General features: G+C 41.8%; 1 protein-coding gene across 3 annotated transcripts in view; it reads right to left on the bottom strand.

The window, feature by feature from the left end:
• Positions 1-17,869, bottom strand: part of LOC141011735 (intermembrane lipid transfer protein VPS13B-like) — a 353,303-nt gene that overhangs the window by 67,922 nt on the left and 267,512 nt on the right. For all 3 annotated transcript variants that reach the window (XM_073484997.1, XM_073484995.1, XM_073484996.1), the window contains exons 39-41: positions 5,332-5,534; positions 3,731-3,947; positions 582-766 (exon numbers count right to left, since the gene is read on the bottom strand). In XM_073484997.1, the coding sequence (XP_073341098.1) occupies positions 582-766; positions 3,731-3,947; positions 5,332-5,534 (605 nt within the window). The remainder of the gene's footprint in view (positions 1-581; positions 767-3,730; positions 3,948-5,331; positions 5,535-17,869) is intronic.

Consider the following 17,869-nt stretch of genomic DNA (forward strand, 5'->3'; position numbering starts at 1 on the left):
AGTAGCTGCTACAGCCTGCCAAATTATAACCTCATCTGGGGTTGGAGACACCTGGCTATTCACACCAGAGCATACCAGATGACTTCCACAGCTGTCTGACCATGTATTACATGTTTGGAGGAGCAACAGGGGTCTTTGTCATTCAATAACACAAAGGGTATGGGAGTTCTCATGACTCATGTCATGAGAATTATAATGGCATACATTCCAACTCTAAGAAAGTTTATTTCTCTTTGATTGCAGGTGATGTTAAACGGGGAGAAGTGTGAGAGATGTGTGGATTATACTCTAAGTTTGCTTTTCTTTCTTTATAGTAGCAGGACTCTAGCAGACAACAACATATCCAGATACAAGTGATGAATATAACAGTCGGTTGCCTAACACATTACCACTCATTGCTTCCCGGGAGTTTCCATATTCATTCACAATATGCTGTGTGTTTCTGTTGGGGAAGGTTTTTCAAAATCATGGCAGAGATGGAGAAGTACAAAGAGAAGTTTACCACTAGTGCTCCAGTGGTATGTGTTTGTAAAACATTTAAATTTATTTTTAAATCATGACATATGCGTGTCAGACTCTACCTGAAGGACATCTCCCAGGTCAGCAGTGCTGATTTCAGGGTCCTCTGTGGTGTTGAAAGGGACAGGAGTTATTCTGACGAAGGTAAGGACACGGGGTTCAGGATACCTCCACAGCATCACCCCTGGACTATCTTCTGTCTCACTGTAGAACACCACCTCATGGGGTCCTGGCAGTCTCTGGGAAGCTGCAAGAATAGAAGAATTACGATAATGTGAGAATAACCTCACTTGAATTTGTCAATGATCTAAAGGCAAGGCTTATACTGTGCTGTACAGGAAAACATAAAAAAAGAGGGAACATACAGTGAGGGGCCAAGAGTATAAGATAATGAAGTGAGGAGAATAGTTGGAAGAAACAAAGTAAAGAGGAGAAAAAGATAAGCTGTGATACTTGACCGAAACAGATAAAAGATGATGCAACTGGAAAGCAGAGGATAAACTGAAAGGAACCTATGCATTTTATGTTTTCAAGGTCCCATATTGTAGAAAGTGAGAGTCTCATGTTTTTTTTTATTTTTTTTTAATTATAAAGCAGGTTTAGGTGCTATGTAAATACTGCAAAAGTAGCAAAGCACTCAATCGACACGAAATGAGCTGTCAGGACCTCTGCAAGGTTGTGATGTGCCCCCAGCGCAGCCGTGGTTGCAAAAGATCTGGCAGAAGTGATGCAAAAACACAGTGGGCGGTGTCTGCTCAGGCCTGTAAGAACTGACCAATCAGAGCAGACTGGATTTGTCTGGAGGTGGGCCTTATAAGGCACATTAAGCACTAAAACGGAGCATTCAGCCAGAGGGAGAATAGAGTTGCTGCAGCAATGGACAGTATGAGAAAAATTGTGTTTTTGAACATTAGAACTTTCTAAGGGTGCACTCACACCTAGGCAACCCATACAGTGCCCAAGCACGTTTGACCCCCAAAGTCCAGTTTGTTTGACTAGTGTGAGAGCTTCGTACCGTGGTCAAGCACAGTACACTTTCGTGGCCCTGGCCCGGTTGGAAGAGGGGTGCTTCGGCACAGTACAGTTGTTCATGCGCGAGCACAAGCACAGGTGCGCAACATGGTCATGAAGTATTATCATGTGCATTATTAAACCGCCTTGCAAAATCAAGAAATCCAGGAATGTGAGAGGGCCATCTATAAACCAAAACGACACAAAATAAGCCACCAAAAAGTCAGTAAAGTCATGTTCTCAGTGTTGTTCTCCATTGTGCTGCGACCGTGCTACAATGTGATGACGTATATACAAGAGGCAACTGTGCTCAGGCCTGGTTGCGGCCGGAGCAATGTGAGTGCAGGCCAGCGGGGGACAGGGGAGGAGGGACAATTGTGCTTTGGCACGGTATGGAGCAACTGGGCCAAGTGTGAGTGCACCCTAAGAGACACCAAAAAGGAATGAACCATTCTTTTCAGTCTGAAAATTAGCATTATATGGGACCCTAAAGATAAAGTAGATTACTAGTTTACTGCACTACACGCCTATTTAAAGGCTTTACTGGCTTCCTTGAAAATTTTTAGATAACTGTGGAAGAAAGAAACACACAGAGGTTGCAGAGTTGTGATGCATTCTTTTCACATCAGGAACTTCACCTTTGTGGCAAAAAGGAAAACGAACTTTGACTTGCATCTTTGGTGATGTGATGTTTTTATATTTATTTCTACTATGGAATCTGAACTCTCCAAAACAATATCTCCAAGTTAGTTCTCCAAGTTTCCACACTTTCACAATGTTTATATGTGTAAGAAGGCGTATATAAACAAAGTGGCTGAGAAAACATTTTTGCTTTTGAGTAAACAATCATTGATTAAACCATGCCAAGCACCTGCAAAAGCTGGATAACACTGGATCTCAAAATTCTGAGTGGTGTTTGACTTAAGTCGTGGCTGCTGTTTGGGATTCAAGTCCTTTGGAAAAATGTTTATTTGAAAAGAATAGTCAAGCAGAGAACTGCTGCTTTGTGTGGCCCCTGGGGGTACAAACACTGACAGTCTCTTGTAGGAAACACATTTCAAGGGGCTACAAAATCTGTCTGTGGCCAATTTTCCCTTTTATGTGAAGGGGTGAGCTGCCCACTCGAAGGTGGACAGTGTATTGTTCTTTTGCGAAAAAGTATGGATGAAAGAAAAAATAGACACTTTCATGAGGTTTTGCTTTCATTTGAGTAAGCTTGAACTTAGAGAAAGTGAGATACAGGGACATGGACTGCTTCTACTCTTGTCTACATCCATCTTTCATCTCCTCCTCTGTCCATCTATCCCATCCCTCCCTGTGTCAGGCCCCAGGGGGCCACTCGCTGTTCTCTGTACTCCAGGGCCCGGTTTTCTCTGGCTGTTGACAACATGTTGCCGACAGATTGTGCTCTCTGTTCTAGTTCACTACTGTACGTTCTGCTGCTTCAGCCAGCATATTAAATGCATCAAAGACTAGTGGAACAGTGCAACAAACAAAGACTCAACCACAGCTGACAGAGTGGACGGCTGGTCTACAGCCAGAGAGAAGTTTGATCCTCTGTGTATAATGTTCCTATGTGTGTCTGTGTGTGCGTGCACATGTAGAGGACAGCACACACAAAGCACAAAGAGGGGGAATAAACAGCATGTTACTCAGAGTGGAACCAGGCAGACATGTCTGATGAAACTTCTTTTCACAGAGGTCTTTGATCTGACTTTGATTTAAGGCAATGTGTATCTTAAGTGACATCTCACTTTGGCACAAAGGTTCTTGTTTTTAGTTCGTACAAACTCATTTATAAGAGATTATGAATGATTAGCCATAGTTACTGTTCATCCTATGCATTCAGGAACAAGTGCTTACCACTGTTCCATCCATATTAAAAACTTTGTCAAAAAAAAAAAAATGCAGGAAAAACAAAACACAGGTCTTATTAATTTACTCTGACTCCTGGATTTGTCTGTTTTCTGCTATGAATGCCTGCTTATAAAGCAAACGGCTATCTTCGGGATGCTGGGTAACTGTTAAACATCTACTGATGTCCTGTTCTAAGAAATTAAAAGTTCCACAAAGCATTTACGTCACTTAACATAGGATTTAGAATATAATAAACAATGCTTTACCTATAATTATGCCTGGCTACAGCATTTTCCCTTTGTCGTCATTGCATGAGATCAGCATGTATAGTACAAACATTCACCTGAGTCCTGGAGGTATTGAAAATTGCCTGTTCGTAGGTCATCTGAGCTGTGCTCTGTCCGAGGAGAGGGAGAGCCAGGAGAGGGAGGCGGCTGGGTGTGGCAGGCTTTGCCCTTAGAACAGCTATCAGCTGAATCCCTTTTCTGGAGGTTTAGATACACCTGTAGGTGCTCCTCTACCAGCTTCAGGCAGTTCAGGTGTTCCTGGCCCAAGAAGACCTGTCAAGACAGAAGCAGAGAGAGTAAAGATGATTGGGAGCTCAGGCAAGTACAGAATGTGGGATGGGGAACGAGGGGAGATAGAGGTGGACAGTGAAAGACAAGATGTAGGGTATTGGGAGTGAAAGACAGAGAGTGATATTGGGGAAGTAAAGAAAGAAATTCAAAAACAGACTTTGATAACAAAAAGCTAGACAGTGACACAGACTCACAGCTGATGCATATATACCTACGTAGACAGTCTTTTAAACATTCTTTTCCAAAACAGGAAGAAAAGCACTCAGGGTTAACCTAGTCATCAACCTTTCACATCCTTGCTAACATTACCCGACACAACCTTACATCCTCCTTACTTACCCACGGCATTCCCCTTCCCATGCTCCATCAAAGCGGGTCTGCCCGGGGTTTGGACTACGGATCAGGAATCTCTGAGTCAAAAACTCTTCACACATGGAGCTGCCTGCCTGCTTGTCTGCTACTCACTAGCTTGCAAGGGTGGGTTATGACTAAACTCTAAAAACAGGAAAATTTGGGGATTTTTTTCCCAGGTTTTTGGAAAGAGCGCACAAGAAGAAGGAATCGGAAGGAATTCCGGTGGTTTTTGTACAGCACTTGATTAAAACACCACAAACGCCAATATTTACAGAGGGAAATGTATGGTTACGTATTAAGTGTTGAGTGGCGGGTCATGTTCCCGTTAACGGGCAAGCAATAAAAGCAATGAGGGAATCAATGAAAAATGGGGAAGGGGTAGGGGGTTCCCCCTGTTGAAGTAATGTGGAATAATACATTAGTAATAATGCATTCAGTTAGTCACATTGCGAAGGGACTTTTCAGTATGGACATTATGTAACTTCTCACAGGAAAAAAGGCACACATCAGATACAACCATCACTATAAATAGCCTTATAATATTCCACCACTGAACCAGCAGATGTGAATGAAAGTGGAATTACAGCATGCAATTCCTACTGTCATCACTTCAAGAGGACAGAAGCCATGGCAGGGTTGAAGAGGAACAGCAGATTTAAAGGGAGTGTGATGAGCTGTGCCTGTGGGAATCAGCTAATGAATACTGTGAGGATTAATTTGGAAATCTTTAATGGCAAACATAACTTTCAACTTGACTTAAAAAGGGAATTAAAATACTAATTGTTTGTTACTCTTGACACTCAAGCTGAGGTGCCATTTAATTGGGCAACAGCAACGCCTTATGATAAGGGGCTGTTCTTCAACCCAAGGAGCATCACTCAAGCCCCTCAGGGTGTCTGTGTCCTTGAGCAAGACCCTCAATTCTAACCAGGTGCAGAGGTGCTGATCTAAACCTGGCCTCCACAAACTGGGTGATAAATATTGTGACTGAGGATGCTGAATTGATGCAAACCTGCAGCAGGCCTCCCTTTAAGTCCAGCAGGAGTTTAGGGGGACCAGGCTCAGGTCCAGGGCTGCCGCTGTGCCGACACCATCGAGCCTCCAAGGAAGAGCTGCAGGAGAACGGCCCTAGCAGGAGACGGCTTCGGTCCTTCAGCCCCGTCCTCACCAACACATCTTGCAGCTCCAGCTGCACAGACGCAGCCTGAACAGCATCTAGGACAGAGAGAGTAGCAATGAATGGCATGTGGAGCACAGGGTGGAAATAAAGAGGGAAAACAGGAGGTAATTGATATGTCAAAAAAAGTTTGGCCTATAATGAGGAAAAATGTCTCGTCAATGACGCCTATGTACAAAGTGGTTTCTGGATAAAAGAGGAGCCATCACTAATGTATTGATAACACATTGGAAAAAAATAAGAAACTGGGTTCAAATAGACGGAAACGATTTCTAAAATAAATACTGGTTTCACAGTGAAATATTGATACGTCTAATTAAATATTAACAATAACACAGTTCATTGATACAGGTGCAACTAAGCCAGATGAAACTGAAACACAAACAATTCAACCTCAAAATTCAGTTGCACGAATGCTTTCCTCTGTGTTTTTACAAAGTTCAACTATGACAGTCTGGCTATGTGATATCAAAGCAAAACATACCGTACAGTTATACCAACCACATCACTGGCCTCCAAATTATCGTACTCATTTGATTAATTCGTATAAACACACGCTCCACGAAAGAGGAATTCAGGATTTTTCCTCTTTAACAATTACATGCATGCTAGATGTCCCTGCCTTATGTAACCAGGTCAAAATTACCCTACATTGTAATAAAAATGATGTTGAGATAAAAGTAGGTGACCTTGTTAAAACAAAAACAAGAAAACACACAGTCAAGGTTAAATGTTACATCAGGATAAAAATGTTAATATGGTTTATAGGTACATTATAAAAGGGTTAAAAAAGCTATTTCATGGATGATTAAAAGGGTACAATGTAATAACTACATTTAAAAAGATGCAGAGGCATTGTTATAAATATAGCGTTTTATTTTGAAGAGTTCATGGCTGAAAAAGGAAGTGGTAGTGTGAACAAGAGTAATTCTGATCATTCATTGGTTGAGGTGGTTGATGGACGGGCGGGCAGTAACAGGAAGTGAGAGTCTGAGCTAAGTTTGTGTAGCTTGTAGGATAACAACAAATCGCCACGGAGAAAAAAAACCGTGAATAGTTTATGCAACGAGTGTGTAGTGGGTGTCTAAGACGTTCTACTAGTGAGTCCGTGTCAAGATACTCATGCTACATGTTTCTGTGAGCAGCTAAAGATATTTCTACTCGAAATGTGTTGTACAGTTGTTCATGTGGGTGCATTAGCCTCATGTGTTGGTTAGCTCATTAGCATACTGAGTGTATGTTGTTAGCACTCATTAGCAAAGTGAACGGACTCGTAGCCACTGTTTAGCTAACGTCAAAGGCTTTAGTTCATCGTTTCTGGCGTGGAAACCCTGAAGATTTATCAGAGACTGCTTTGAGCTGACATTACAGTATCAACCTAAAGCTCAGTGCACTTCGCTGGAGGAGACAACGCTGTCGCTGGACACCTGGGTGCCGTCTTCTTCCTCACCGAGACTGAGAGACTGGTTAAAGCTGCAGACCCCACGGCCGCTGAGGACACCCACCTGCCCTTTTGTTCACCAGAGACTGAGAGACTGGTTAAAGCTGCAGACCCCACGGCCGCTGAGGACACCCACCTGCCCTTTTGTTCACCAGAGACTGAGAGACTGGTTAAAGCTGCAGACTGGACTGGTAATACTGGAATAAGGTACCACACTTTTATTTTGCTCATTTGAGTGAGCCGGCCATAAGTTTTGGGCCGCACCGCTCCCAAGCTACATATCAGGCCTGCAACGGGGGTTTCTATATTTTATGTTATTATATGCCGGCTTAGGTGTGTAGTGAATGAGTGTGGGCCCACTGAGTTCAATGTGCATGTGGATTAAGTGGTTTGAATTTGGTTACATTGTGTGTTGCAATTGAAAGGAAATATTGCCATGACATCTGAAGTTGTTGAGATGGGTTAAATAGTATTTTCTCATTTTGTTATTTGAAAATTTGGAAAGTAAATAAGACGTTCATTATTTTAAAAACGGATTTCAGTCTGGTGATTCATTATTATTTTGTTAAAAGAGACCCAAGACAATATAAAGAGTGCATTAGCACAAGAGAAATATAAATACATTATCTTGTTATTCAGTATTAGTTGATAAGTTAAGTGATTTAAAGAACTCAGGGCCCTTCCCTGAATAAATTAGGGATTTACTGGGCTACACTAAGACTATGAGAATATATATATATTTCCAATATTTTGGTCTGAGGCAAAAATAATACATCAGTTAATAAGAACAACAGATGTGACTCCTGTGTGTCTCCTTAAACAGAGGTGTTCTAGGGTCATTGTTAGACCAACCTGAGCCTGTATAAGGTTAAGTTTAAACTCAGCGTTTCAATGTGATTTGGTAAACCAAACAGGTTAAGCAGACATGATGACTGTGAGAAAACCCTGATGGGATCCAGACAGAGGAGCCAAACACCCACTCATCCAGAAACAACCGAAAGTAGCAAAAGCCCATATTTAATAAAGGACAGAATTCTCTGTCCTTTCCATTAAAACAAAGATGTGTCACTGTGGTCACCGGCTGTCCAGGGGCCTCATTTTTAAAACTCTGCGGAGAATCCACACTAAAGCTTTGCATATGTACAAATGAGAACATGTACATACGCCAAAAAGTATTGTATTTTATAAAAGTTGGAATACACCCGACAGTGCGCAATTTCCTTTTATGAATCCCAAAGCAACTTGATAATGTGCGCAAGGACTCACAGTCATCAGACTGACTGCTTCAATTGCTAAAACTGATTGTGACAATCAGTGGTCTCCGCCACCCTGAGATATCACTTGAAAATGGTTTGATGAGTGAATGCCATTCATCTATTGAAGTTCTGTTACAGTGAACTCTGCTTGTGATATGATTAGGACTCACAATGAGGATATGGAGTGTAATGTTTGTGCAAGAGCTGTCACTGGCTTTATTTCCATAGTGTTTCACATTTAATTTCTATCTAATCTGGCTTCTGTTCATCACTTCACCATTGGCATCACCAATTCCCCTAGCCTTCAAGATGTACATATGCATGGATCAAAATTTCAGTAAATTTACACACATTTCCACGTCAAGTATTTTCTTTACAATTCCCAATTTATACTTTGACAATGGTGTACATGCAATTTCAAGCCCTTTTTTGTGTGTACGGAAGGTTTATAAATGAGGCCCCTGAACTGGCTTTTTAGTCCCAAAAATCAGCCGACTGAAAAATCTCTACTGTTCGTTGACATGAGAGGGCTGATCTGGTCAGTTAAAGCTACTACAGCAGCAGCAGTCCATTTGGAAACCTCCATGCTACATGACTAATAATGTCCTGAGAAGCACCTCTTTTTAATTATGGCCTTTTAGCAAGATAAATTCTCACTCCAGTCTGCTTGGCTGTAAGTCTGGGAAAGGCAAAGAAAGCAGCAGCATACCTGTTTCAGTCTCTAACTATAAGTTATGTATGAGAGTTCCAATTATGTAATTAATAAATAGTTTGTCATTTAGAATTCAAACAGTAGCACAGAATAAAAAGGGACATTTCAAAATATATTTTTGATTGTCACATTCAAAATAGCAACAACGTAGAGTCATAGTGATGATCACTTTTTTCCCCCAAAACACAGTCACAAGCACTGGTATCTCCAAAACACAAGGAGTAAACTGAAAATTTACACCCATCCGTTTTCCTCAGAGTAGCAACTAATTTCCGTTTTTTCAGGGGAGACTTTTATAGTGTGCTTGGGGTTCAATTGGGGTAAAGCAGGATAGATGGAAGAGATGGAAAGGAAGTGGGGGAGGAGGTGATAAATGAGAAGACAAATAGATTTAGACATGGAGGGAGAGAGTGAGTGTGAGACACAGAACCAAAGGGTGTGAGAGAGAACAAGTTATGATATGATGAAGATATGACACAGAAGCGTACTCTCATCGTTTCAGGCATGGTGAACTAAGGAACATTTTATTCATTAGAACATTAGAGCCCATTAACTCAACAGGGGGGTACCAATGGATGCGGGCTTCTCTTGTATAAATCATTCTAGGGGGAAATATTATACTGGGATGACTCATTTCACTCATGAAAGGCATTGTTGATACAAGTTGGCAGTTTACCTGCTAATATCTGCTGGTGTTGTGGTGCAGAGAGAGCTATTAGAGATTACTTACTGAACTGTGGACATCGGGTTTATTTTCATGGCTAGGATTTATTAGACAGAGCATGGGAACTCCCAAACTGGCTTGTTAAATGGAGAATCTGTCATTCTCTCTCTCTCTCTCTCTCTCACACTCTCACACACACACTCACACACTCACACACACACACACACACACACACACACACACACACACACACACACATAAAAACAGACACAAGCACAGAAGTGCAGATAGAAAAATAAAGCCTAATGCCTGCATACATACACATGTGAATGCAGACACACCACCATGCACACCTAGGTGAACAAGTGGAAACAAATACAGCTACATACACATTAGCACACACACATAATGTGTATCAAAGCATTCTCTTCTTTCTCACCAAGCATCATTTACAGCCCAGTTGACCGCAGCATCCTGGTGTTTAAGCCAGCAGAAACAGCCAGGACTCTTAATAATCACCCTAATTGGGAGTGGTTTTGAAAGGGGGAATCCCTTTCTTTCTTCATCTCTAACTCCATTCTTCTGTCCAGGCTGAATAACAGTCAGAGGTACATTTCTCCATGCTCTCTTCATCCTTGTGTTTGCCCTGTATGACTGTATTACAACTATGTAGGTTTGTCTCCAGAGACGCATCAGCCAGACAGGCCAAAGACATTACGCTGCTAAGCTGTGAAGTACTGCCATAAGCAGGGAGGAGCAGAGGGGAAAAAAAGGAGGTGGGAAAGTATTGGAGAATGAGGCGGGCGGTACCTGTGTGCCTGTGTTTGCATACATAGAGTAAGAAACATATTTGAAGATGATGGGTAAAACCATGAAAACCAAAAGACAACAGGAAAGAGAAAGAGATGGATGCAAAAGAAATTAAAGACATGGCGCCTACAGACTATGAGATGTCAGCAGTCTTATAAGTTACCACTGCATTGTCTCTGTAAGTTGATTGTAGCTGTATGCAGCACTATTGCCCAAGCAAAATGTCCCCTTGGGGAACATAGAAGTAAAGAAGAAAAAAATCTCATAGCAAAGCCACACTATGTAACATGGATCTAATTGACTTAAGTACGATATCAGGATTGATGTCTGTAGATTGTGCGATGATAACAACTGAATTGTAGGCTATGATGCAAGTCAAGAATAAAATGTCATCAGCTTGCAAACATCATCATCTGCGCTATTATAGCGGTTGACAATGAAGCTATTGCTGCATTCCTGCAGATCAATTAGCAGACTTAAAGCACTAGCTACATTGTGTGATGGTCATCCTAAATGTCTGACAGTGTTAGAATTCAGTCCCACGCTACTCTTTGGTCGCAAGACCGTGACAACGACCATCTGTGGACCTCTCTCACAGTGTGACGTAGATCCACCGTTTTGGAGCCACAACCAAAGATATCACCACATTCCCATTGATCAGTTTACACCGGTCTGTAGATACATTGTTTTAATTAGAGAAACAATACATTTTGGAGGCCAGTAGATGGGCAGTAGTCATCACCACGTAATACAACTGACATACATCTACAAACCCCTCACTATTAATCTTTGGACATCATTTTAACAGCCACAGTCTATACAGAAGCTGTATAAAAGTTGTGAGACAGCACCAATTAGATTAGCTGCACTGTCACCTTGTTGAGAAGCACCCCTGAGTGAGAGAGTGAGCTACAATAATAGATCTACTGTATGTCAAAATGCTGTAAAATATAAACCAGAATGAGCTTGGTGACACAGATCTGCACATACAAACCTACACCTGCATACAATGTATCTCATGCTGTCAAAGTAGACCTGCCAGTAAACCAGCGCACACAAGCACGTCCTCTGCAGGCGAACATACAACCTATGACACTCAGGGAACAGAGTGGGTGGTGGAGGATAGGGTGGATGGAAATCTTTCTAAAGTGAAATAGATTTCTGGCAAATGCTTGGGTAAGATTAGATAAGATCGGAGAAGTTGATTTACCGTGTCGGTTTCTCCCTGGCAGCCGTTATCTGACCACTGCCTGGCTGATTTATACCCCGGGATGTACTGGTATCAATTAGAGGAAACCTAAAGGAGTCATTACCTAACTAGCAGAGGCCCCTGAAGACTGTCTGGGATGGTAAGAGTAATAGAAGTAATATACTGTCACTCACCACAGAAATACACTATTCACTCACCACAAGACCACTATAGGACACTAGAGGAAACTGGTTTCATAGGAGGGGACACTGTCGGCCAAAATGGCACAACACAGGGAGCTGTGCGTCATCCAAGCCGTTACACAGTTTCTGATGAGTGTTGATGAGTTACATATGGGTTCAGTGACGGTTGCAACTCATAAACAACTTATAGTAGATATGTGATAATTATTATATGTATGATAATTTCGTAACATTCAACTCTAAATGTGATCTATTTATAGGAAGACATGTATGAAGACAGAGCAGCAAGTAGAGAGATCATATTTCCACAACTGGAATTTTCGCAGTTGCCCAACCTAAGCCTGATGCTGAAATATTGTCGGGTTTTAGGTCGGATTCGGGACATCTCATTTTATACAGCTTCAGGCTCAGCTTGGTTTTGGTTATTTTGAAAAGTAATTTAATAAGAATTTGCTCTCTCTTTCTGTCTGGCTGCCTCAGTGGTCTGTGTCATGTGCTGCAAGTAGGAAATGCAGTTCCCAGCAGGAAATGAGAAAGAAACTGCAAAACTAGTTCAATGTTATGTCTTACATTAGCCTGGCAAACTAACGGGCAGTAATGGATAAAATAGAGCACAATGTTGCTACAGGGGAGCTTCCTAAAATGTTAAGTGATTCAGGACAAGCTTCTTTATTATAGAACCCAATGACCTTAAATGACCTATGATCGGGTTTGTAGAAAGTTCTGTTCTGGATTATGAATGTTTAAGCTATCAAATTTATGAGTTTACCGGCCACATTCATCTGGTCTGGAAAAAGGTTAAGTTCAGCTTGATATGGTAAAACAGTTCAGGCAGATGGTTCTGGCTGCAATTTGCGTTATGTCTTTGTAGGTCAGTATTATAGCCATTCCCTGGTCAATTATCTTTTAGTTGTGAGAAAGCAGAGATGACATAGAGGGCCCAATTTAAACGATCTATCAGGCATGGTCTAAAGCGCATGGCACAAGTGCATTTAAGGCATGTCCAACTCCAATTTGCTAGTTAAACAGTGGATAATCTGGGCACAACCAGTGTGTCACCTTCCATTCCCTTTAAGAGCCAGGTGCGGCAGGACCTGGCCCATTGCTATTTCAACAGCAGCACTTGTCCTCACTAAGGGACGGTGGCACCTTGGCAAGTTGACCCTCTTCTCTGACATTTCCCAATCATCTGTCCCATCAACAACACAATTTGACTGCATATGAGCAAAATGCAACAATATTTAACAGACAGGAGGAGCACGGGGGAGCCCCAGTAGCTCAGTTGGTAGAGCATGCGACCCATCTACAGAGGCTTTGTCCTCGCTGCAGCGGCCCAGGGCTCCAGTCCGACCTGTGGCCATTTGCTGCATGTTATCCTCGTCTCTCTCATCCCATCTCCTGTCATCTCTCGAGCTGTCCTGTAATAAAGCCACGGAAAGGCCAAAAAATACTAATACATCTACAGCACAGTTACTTTCTGCTCACTTAAGTTTAGCCATGCGCAATCAATGTGCTGACCACACTTCACTGTAAGACCAATACAGGCATGGGCATGCAAATGGGTACAAGAACATTTCCTATTTACAAAACGTGGGCTCCGGGTGTGAAATGACGTCTGTCAGAAACTAGTAATGACACTTGAGCTGCACTTTGTGCCACTTATGCTAGGCGTAAGACTTGGCCCATAATGTTGGATCATTTTAGGTTCAGTGCTGAGAGCCAAAAATGTTGAGCTTTGAACATTTAACAAAGACTACTATTAAAAAAACCCTTCTTTATGATAGTCTCTGATATTCAACTACAACAGTATTGCAGCGTTCTAACACTAAATTTCACCTGTGCATATTTACCTTGACCCAGCAACTATGTGTGTCAAGAAATACCTTGCTGGACGGGTCTTTCCCCTATGTCTTCTCTGCAATACACTGGTATGATTAATGCATTGAAAATGATTTATGATTGGGTTAACATGTATTTCAGAATAAAAACTTAAAAGTTTGGCTTTGCTTAGCTCTGCTTTTGCCTGACTATTGACACAGAAATAATATGATAAATGGAAAAAAGTGGCTTTCTTTCAGCAGAGTAAACAAACAGACATGATCGTAATTCAAAGATTGGCCAGGGAAATAAAAGAAAGCTTGAAAAGGAAGAGGAAAAAAAAAAGATGAATAAATAAATATTTGGTAGCTCTCACTTTGTTCAATGAACAGAAATTTTCCTTTACAAGTGTGCTGGAGTAAATCACCGTGAAGAAGCAGGGGGTCCACAGAGGCAAAGGACCAAGGAGAAAGCTTTGTGTGCGTATGTTGATGTATGCATATGAAAAAGTGTGCACTAGTAACAGGGTCTGTCGACATGTATGTGTGTGTGTTCTTAGGAAATCGGGGGCACTCTATGGGCAGTCTGAAGGAGAGCTGAGAGATTAGGGAGGGTCTTGTTTCATGGACCCTAAGACATATGTTCTCTCTCTACTGCCTGCCTCCCTCCTTTCTTTCATTGAACTACAAATGCCCCCCTACCTTGGGGAGTGGTGAGCCGTGGACGGAGGGAGGAATGCGGGGCTTCCACTTGCTTTTCATTAGCACAGGATCTGGTAACACACCTCACTGTCAACCTAATCCCCTCTCTCTCCATCTTGTCCCCTGGCAGAGGGGGGGCGGGGGGCTGCCGTGACCAGGTACAGAGCACCAGATGTTCCACAGATGAGGGGGGAGGATGACAGGGTCTTCACCCCGTCGCAGCTATGGATGCAGGCTGATGAAGACAGGGTGGGGTGGGGTGAATGTAATGGCATATACTGAAGAGACCCCTGTTACTGCTCACACATAGTAGTCTGCCTGTCTTCTGTTTTCCCCTGCTGTCCTGTATTATATCTTCTTTCTTTCTTTACTTCCTCTTCCTTTCTGCAACTTTTGGACTCACCTTTTTTCCTCATCTGCTCTTCTGTCATGCTTCTACTTGGTAACTTACTTCCTTTATGGTACTCTATTTCCTTTCTGCTCAATCTGTATTTTTCTCTTTGGCTAATCATGTTTTATTTCCCAGGACATCTTTTATCTGACTCCATCTCTTCTTCACATTTCTATGCCTACATCTCCATGTTTCCTCTCCCTCTACTTCTCTATCTCCATCATCCTCTTGCTTCCCTTCTTTCACAATTCTTCCCTCCCCTCTTCCTCCCTCTTTTGTTTCTTCTTGCACACTGGCATCATCCTGTGGTTTGCTCAGGATGTGCTCCATCAATCTCGGCCTGTCACTGAGGACCAGCAGACCAACAACAGCAGCAACAGTAGTGGTACATACTGTAGCGGTAGTAATACTACATTCTCCTGTCTTACATCTCTCATGTACAGCCCCTCCCGGGGGGGTCATTCCAGCTGACTTATTATGGCAGCTCAAACGCTCAACCTAACAGAAGGGGAATCCTAACCTTTATCTTCGTAAAATTCCAAGGTATCCGTTTTCTGCGCTACGGAATGGACTGGAGAGGTGCTGAGTGATGGAGGCGGTGCAGATGAGGCTGAAAGTCAGCAGATACATCTATTGTCACCAGCGATCAGTCAGCGTAATTGGAGACAGTTTGTCTCCTTTGGATGGCAACAAATCTGGAAACACTATGTGAAGAAGCCCTCGGGGAAAAAAGCAGTGTGTGTTGTGACAAAGATCTATAAGAGTGCTAAAGTTATCAAGAGAAAAAAAAGAAACAACTGGGTGAGACAAACATGTTATTCAGCAGGAGAACTTCTGACATTTGCTTAACAATGCCTTTCCCCATGCAAAAAGATTCTCTTTGATGGCATTTTGTGCCATGTAAACTTTGTAAACCTCCACTGGCAACACTTACAGGTTTTACTACATATGAATCCAACATGCGCTTAGAGATGAGGCAAGGAGATGAAATATCAGGCCTATAATGAGATCTACATAGAGGATATTAAAGCTCTCAGGTATTTCAGAGAGCACTCAAATATGATATACGAGGAGCTGAATGAAACTTTTGCTGCACATGATGACAGCATTAGCTTTATGGCAGTTATTATAAAGACTTGTTCAGAACAGACATACATGCTGTTATGTTTTTTTGATTGTGACAAACAGTATTTCAAAGGGTTAGAGCCAAACTGGGGATGAATGATCCAATAGATGTCAATAAACACCAGTGGTCCTGATCCGAACATTTTTTATTTGCGTCTTGTCTAACTCTAATGTCTTGAGAGCATTGAGAGGTGCTGCTGATTGTGGAGAAAACAACATCCATGAGACTGCACACTAATCTCTATTTCCTGTGTTTACTGTGCACGAACCAATGAGCTATTAATAACAAATCCTGTTTAAAAAGTATTATATGGGCAAAGGAAGAACAATCACTTGTTCACTCTTGAAAGCCAAGTGAGTAGGAGGGGATTAACTTTCATATTAGTTCAACCGTCTCTAAAATCCATTTCTTTTTCCATTGCACTGCTCACGCAGTTTCAACTGTGTTTATCAAAGTCAACACATCAAAGATGAATGAAAGCTGAAAAGCTGGTGAAAATCAGAGCGGGGCAGCAGCGCTCAGTATTGTGTCACTGTGCAGTTATGCAGATTTGAGTAAACAAAGTGCAAATTGTTTGAGGTTTTAATTAACATTTTCAACAATCATGTTATCTGAAGTAACTGAATATAACATCTGTCAGACAGATGCAGGCACTTAGGGAGCCCAGTTCCCGGTCCTTGTCTCTCTGCAAACAGGGGACGTGTCGCTCAGCGGTACCGAGGTACAAACCATCTCCTTGCAAAATTATGAGTCAAGAGTCTTCCTTATTATCTACTGCATGTGGCATGTCAGCCCTTCACTCTCTTTTATCCTGCTGTTTCCATCTGCTGTCCAATTTGGAAGACGAGCCAAAAAACAGCGAAAAACAAACCAAAAATCCCAGATCATCTGTTACAGCGTGTCGGCTCACACCCAACGGCACAGAGAAATTGGAAGCATTTTAATTTACATTAGCATTAGCAGTTCTGATTGTCATAATGGAAACACTGTGATGACTCCTGGATAATAGTCAGTGTTGATGAAGGCAGGGTTTGGTCCGAACATGAAAACAAACAATCTTGCTCTCTCTCACACACGCACACACACACACACACACTCACTCACACACACACACACACACACACACACACACCCTTGTACATAAACGCATGAAAGCATCTTTCTCTCTCAGGCTCTATATCCATGCAATCAGATACACACACAGTCTCACAACAACTTTAGATCCAAGACTAACACAAACATCTCACTTTACAGTTTACTGACAAACCTTGTTTTTGGCAGTGAGGGCTTTGCTAGCATGTGTAAAAAACAGAAATATTCCAAAAAATACTGAAATCAATACTGGTATTTGGTTCCCAGCGTTCTCCCAGTGTGAGTGGATGTCAGATCTTCCAAAAAGACTGAGACATCACATATTTTTCAACAAACAAGGGTGGAAAGTGGAAAGTTTGAGTAAGTGCTATGAAGACAGACATGGATCACTACAGTATTAGAATGGACTTAGGCATATTTTCTTTATACAACCTCCTTAAAACATGTCAGTTACATTTTCATCTAAAACAAATTCAAGTGTTGTGTGCACTGGGTATCCGGATATATAGCTCTTTGTAGTTTTGTCTACTTTAGTATTTGTTTAGTAACATAATGATATGAAACAGAACAATTTGTTCCCCACTACATTTTTGTATTGAATATTTGGAGCTTTGTTTAATGTACTTTATTTTCAAAGGGCCTGGATTGGTTCCTGTTGGCTCACATGGTGAACTTGGGTATTGGACAAATGACACACCACAAAAAAAGCATGTACATGTCGTTTAGTGTATTTCTGAGTCTTAAAATTGTGGTTTCTTTAAAAGATGATAAAATCTGCCAAATGGGGTGAAGTCATGACAGTTGTTTCCAATGCAGCTCCACCTGTTTCAGGAATTTCCTTTAAACAAGTGGCGATATCTTGAAATACAGCAGAATAAGACGGATCACATCACTGGTCTGATTTACTTTAGACATGAAGAAGAAAGTAACAATGACTCATTTAAGGTCCAGGCCCTTGTTACTTTGGAGT

The sequence above is a fragment of the Pagrus major genome, chromosome 17 (genome assembly GCF_040436345.1).
Source record: "Pagrus major chromosome 17, Pma_NU_1.0".
Taxonomy (NCBI): domain Eukaryota; kingdom Metazoa; phylum Chordata; class Actinopteri; order Spariformes; family Sparidae; genus Pagrus; species Pagrus major.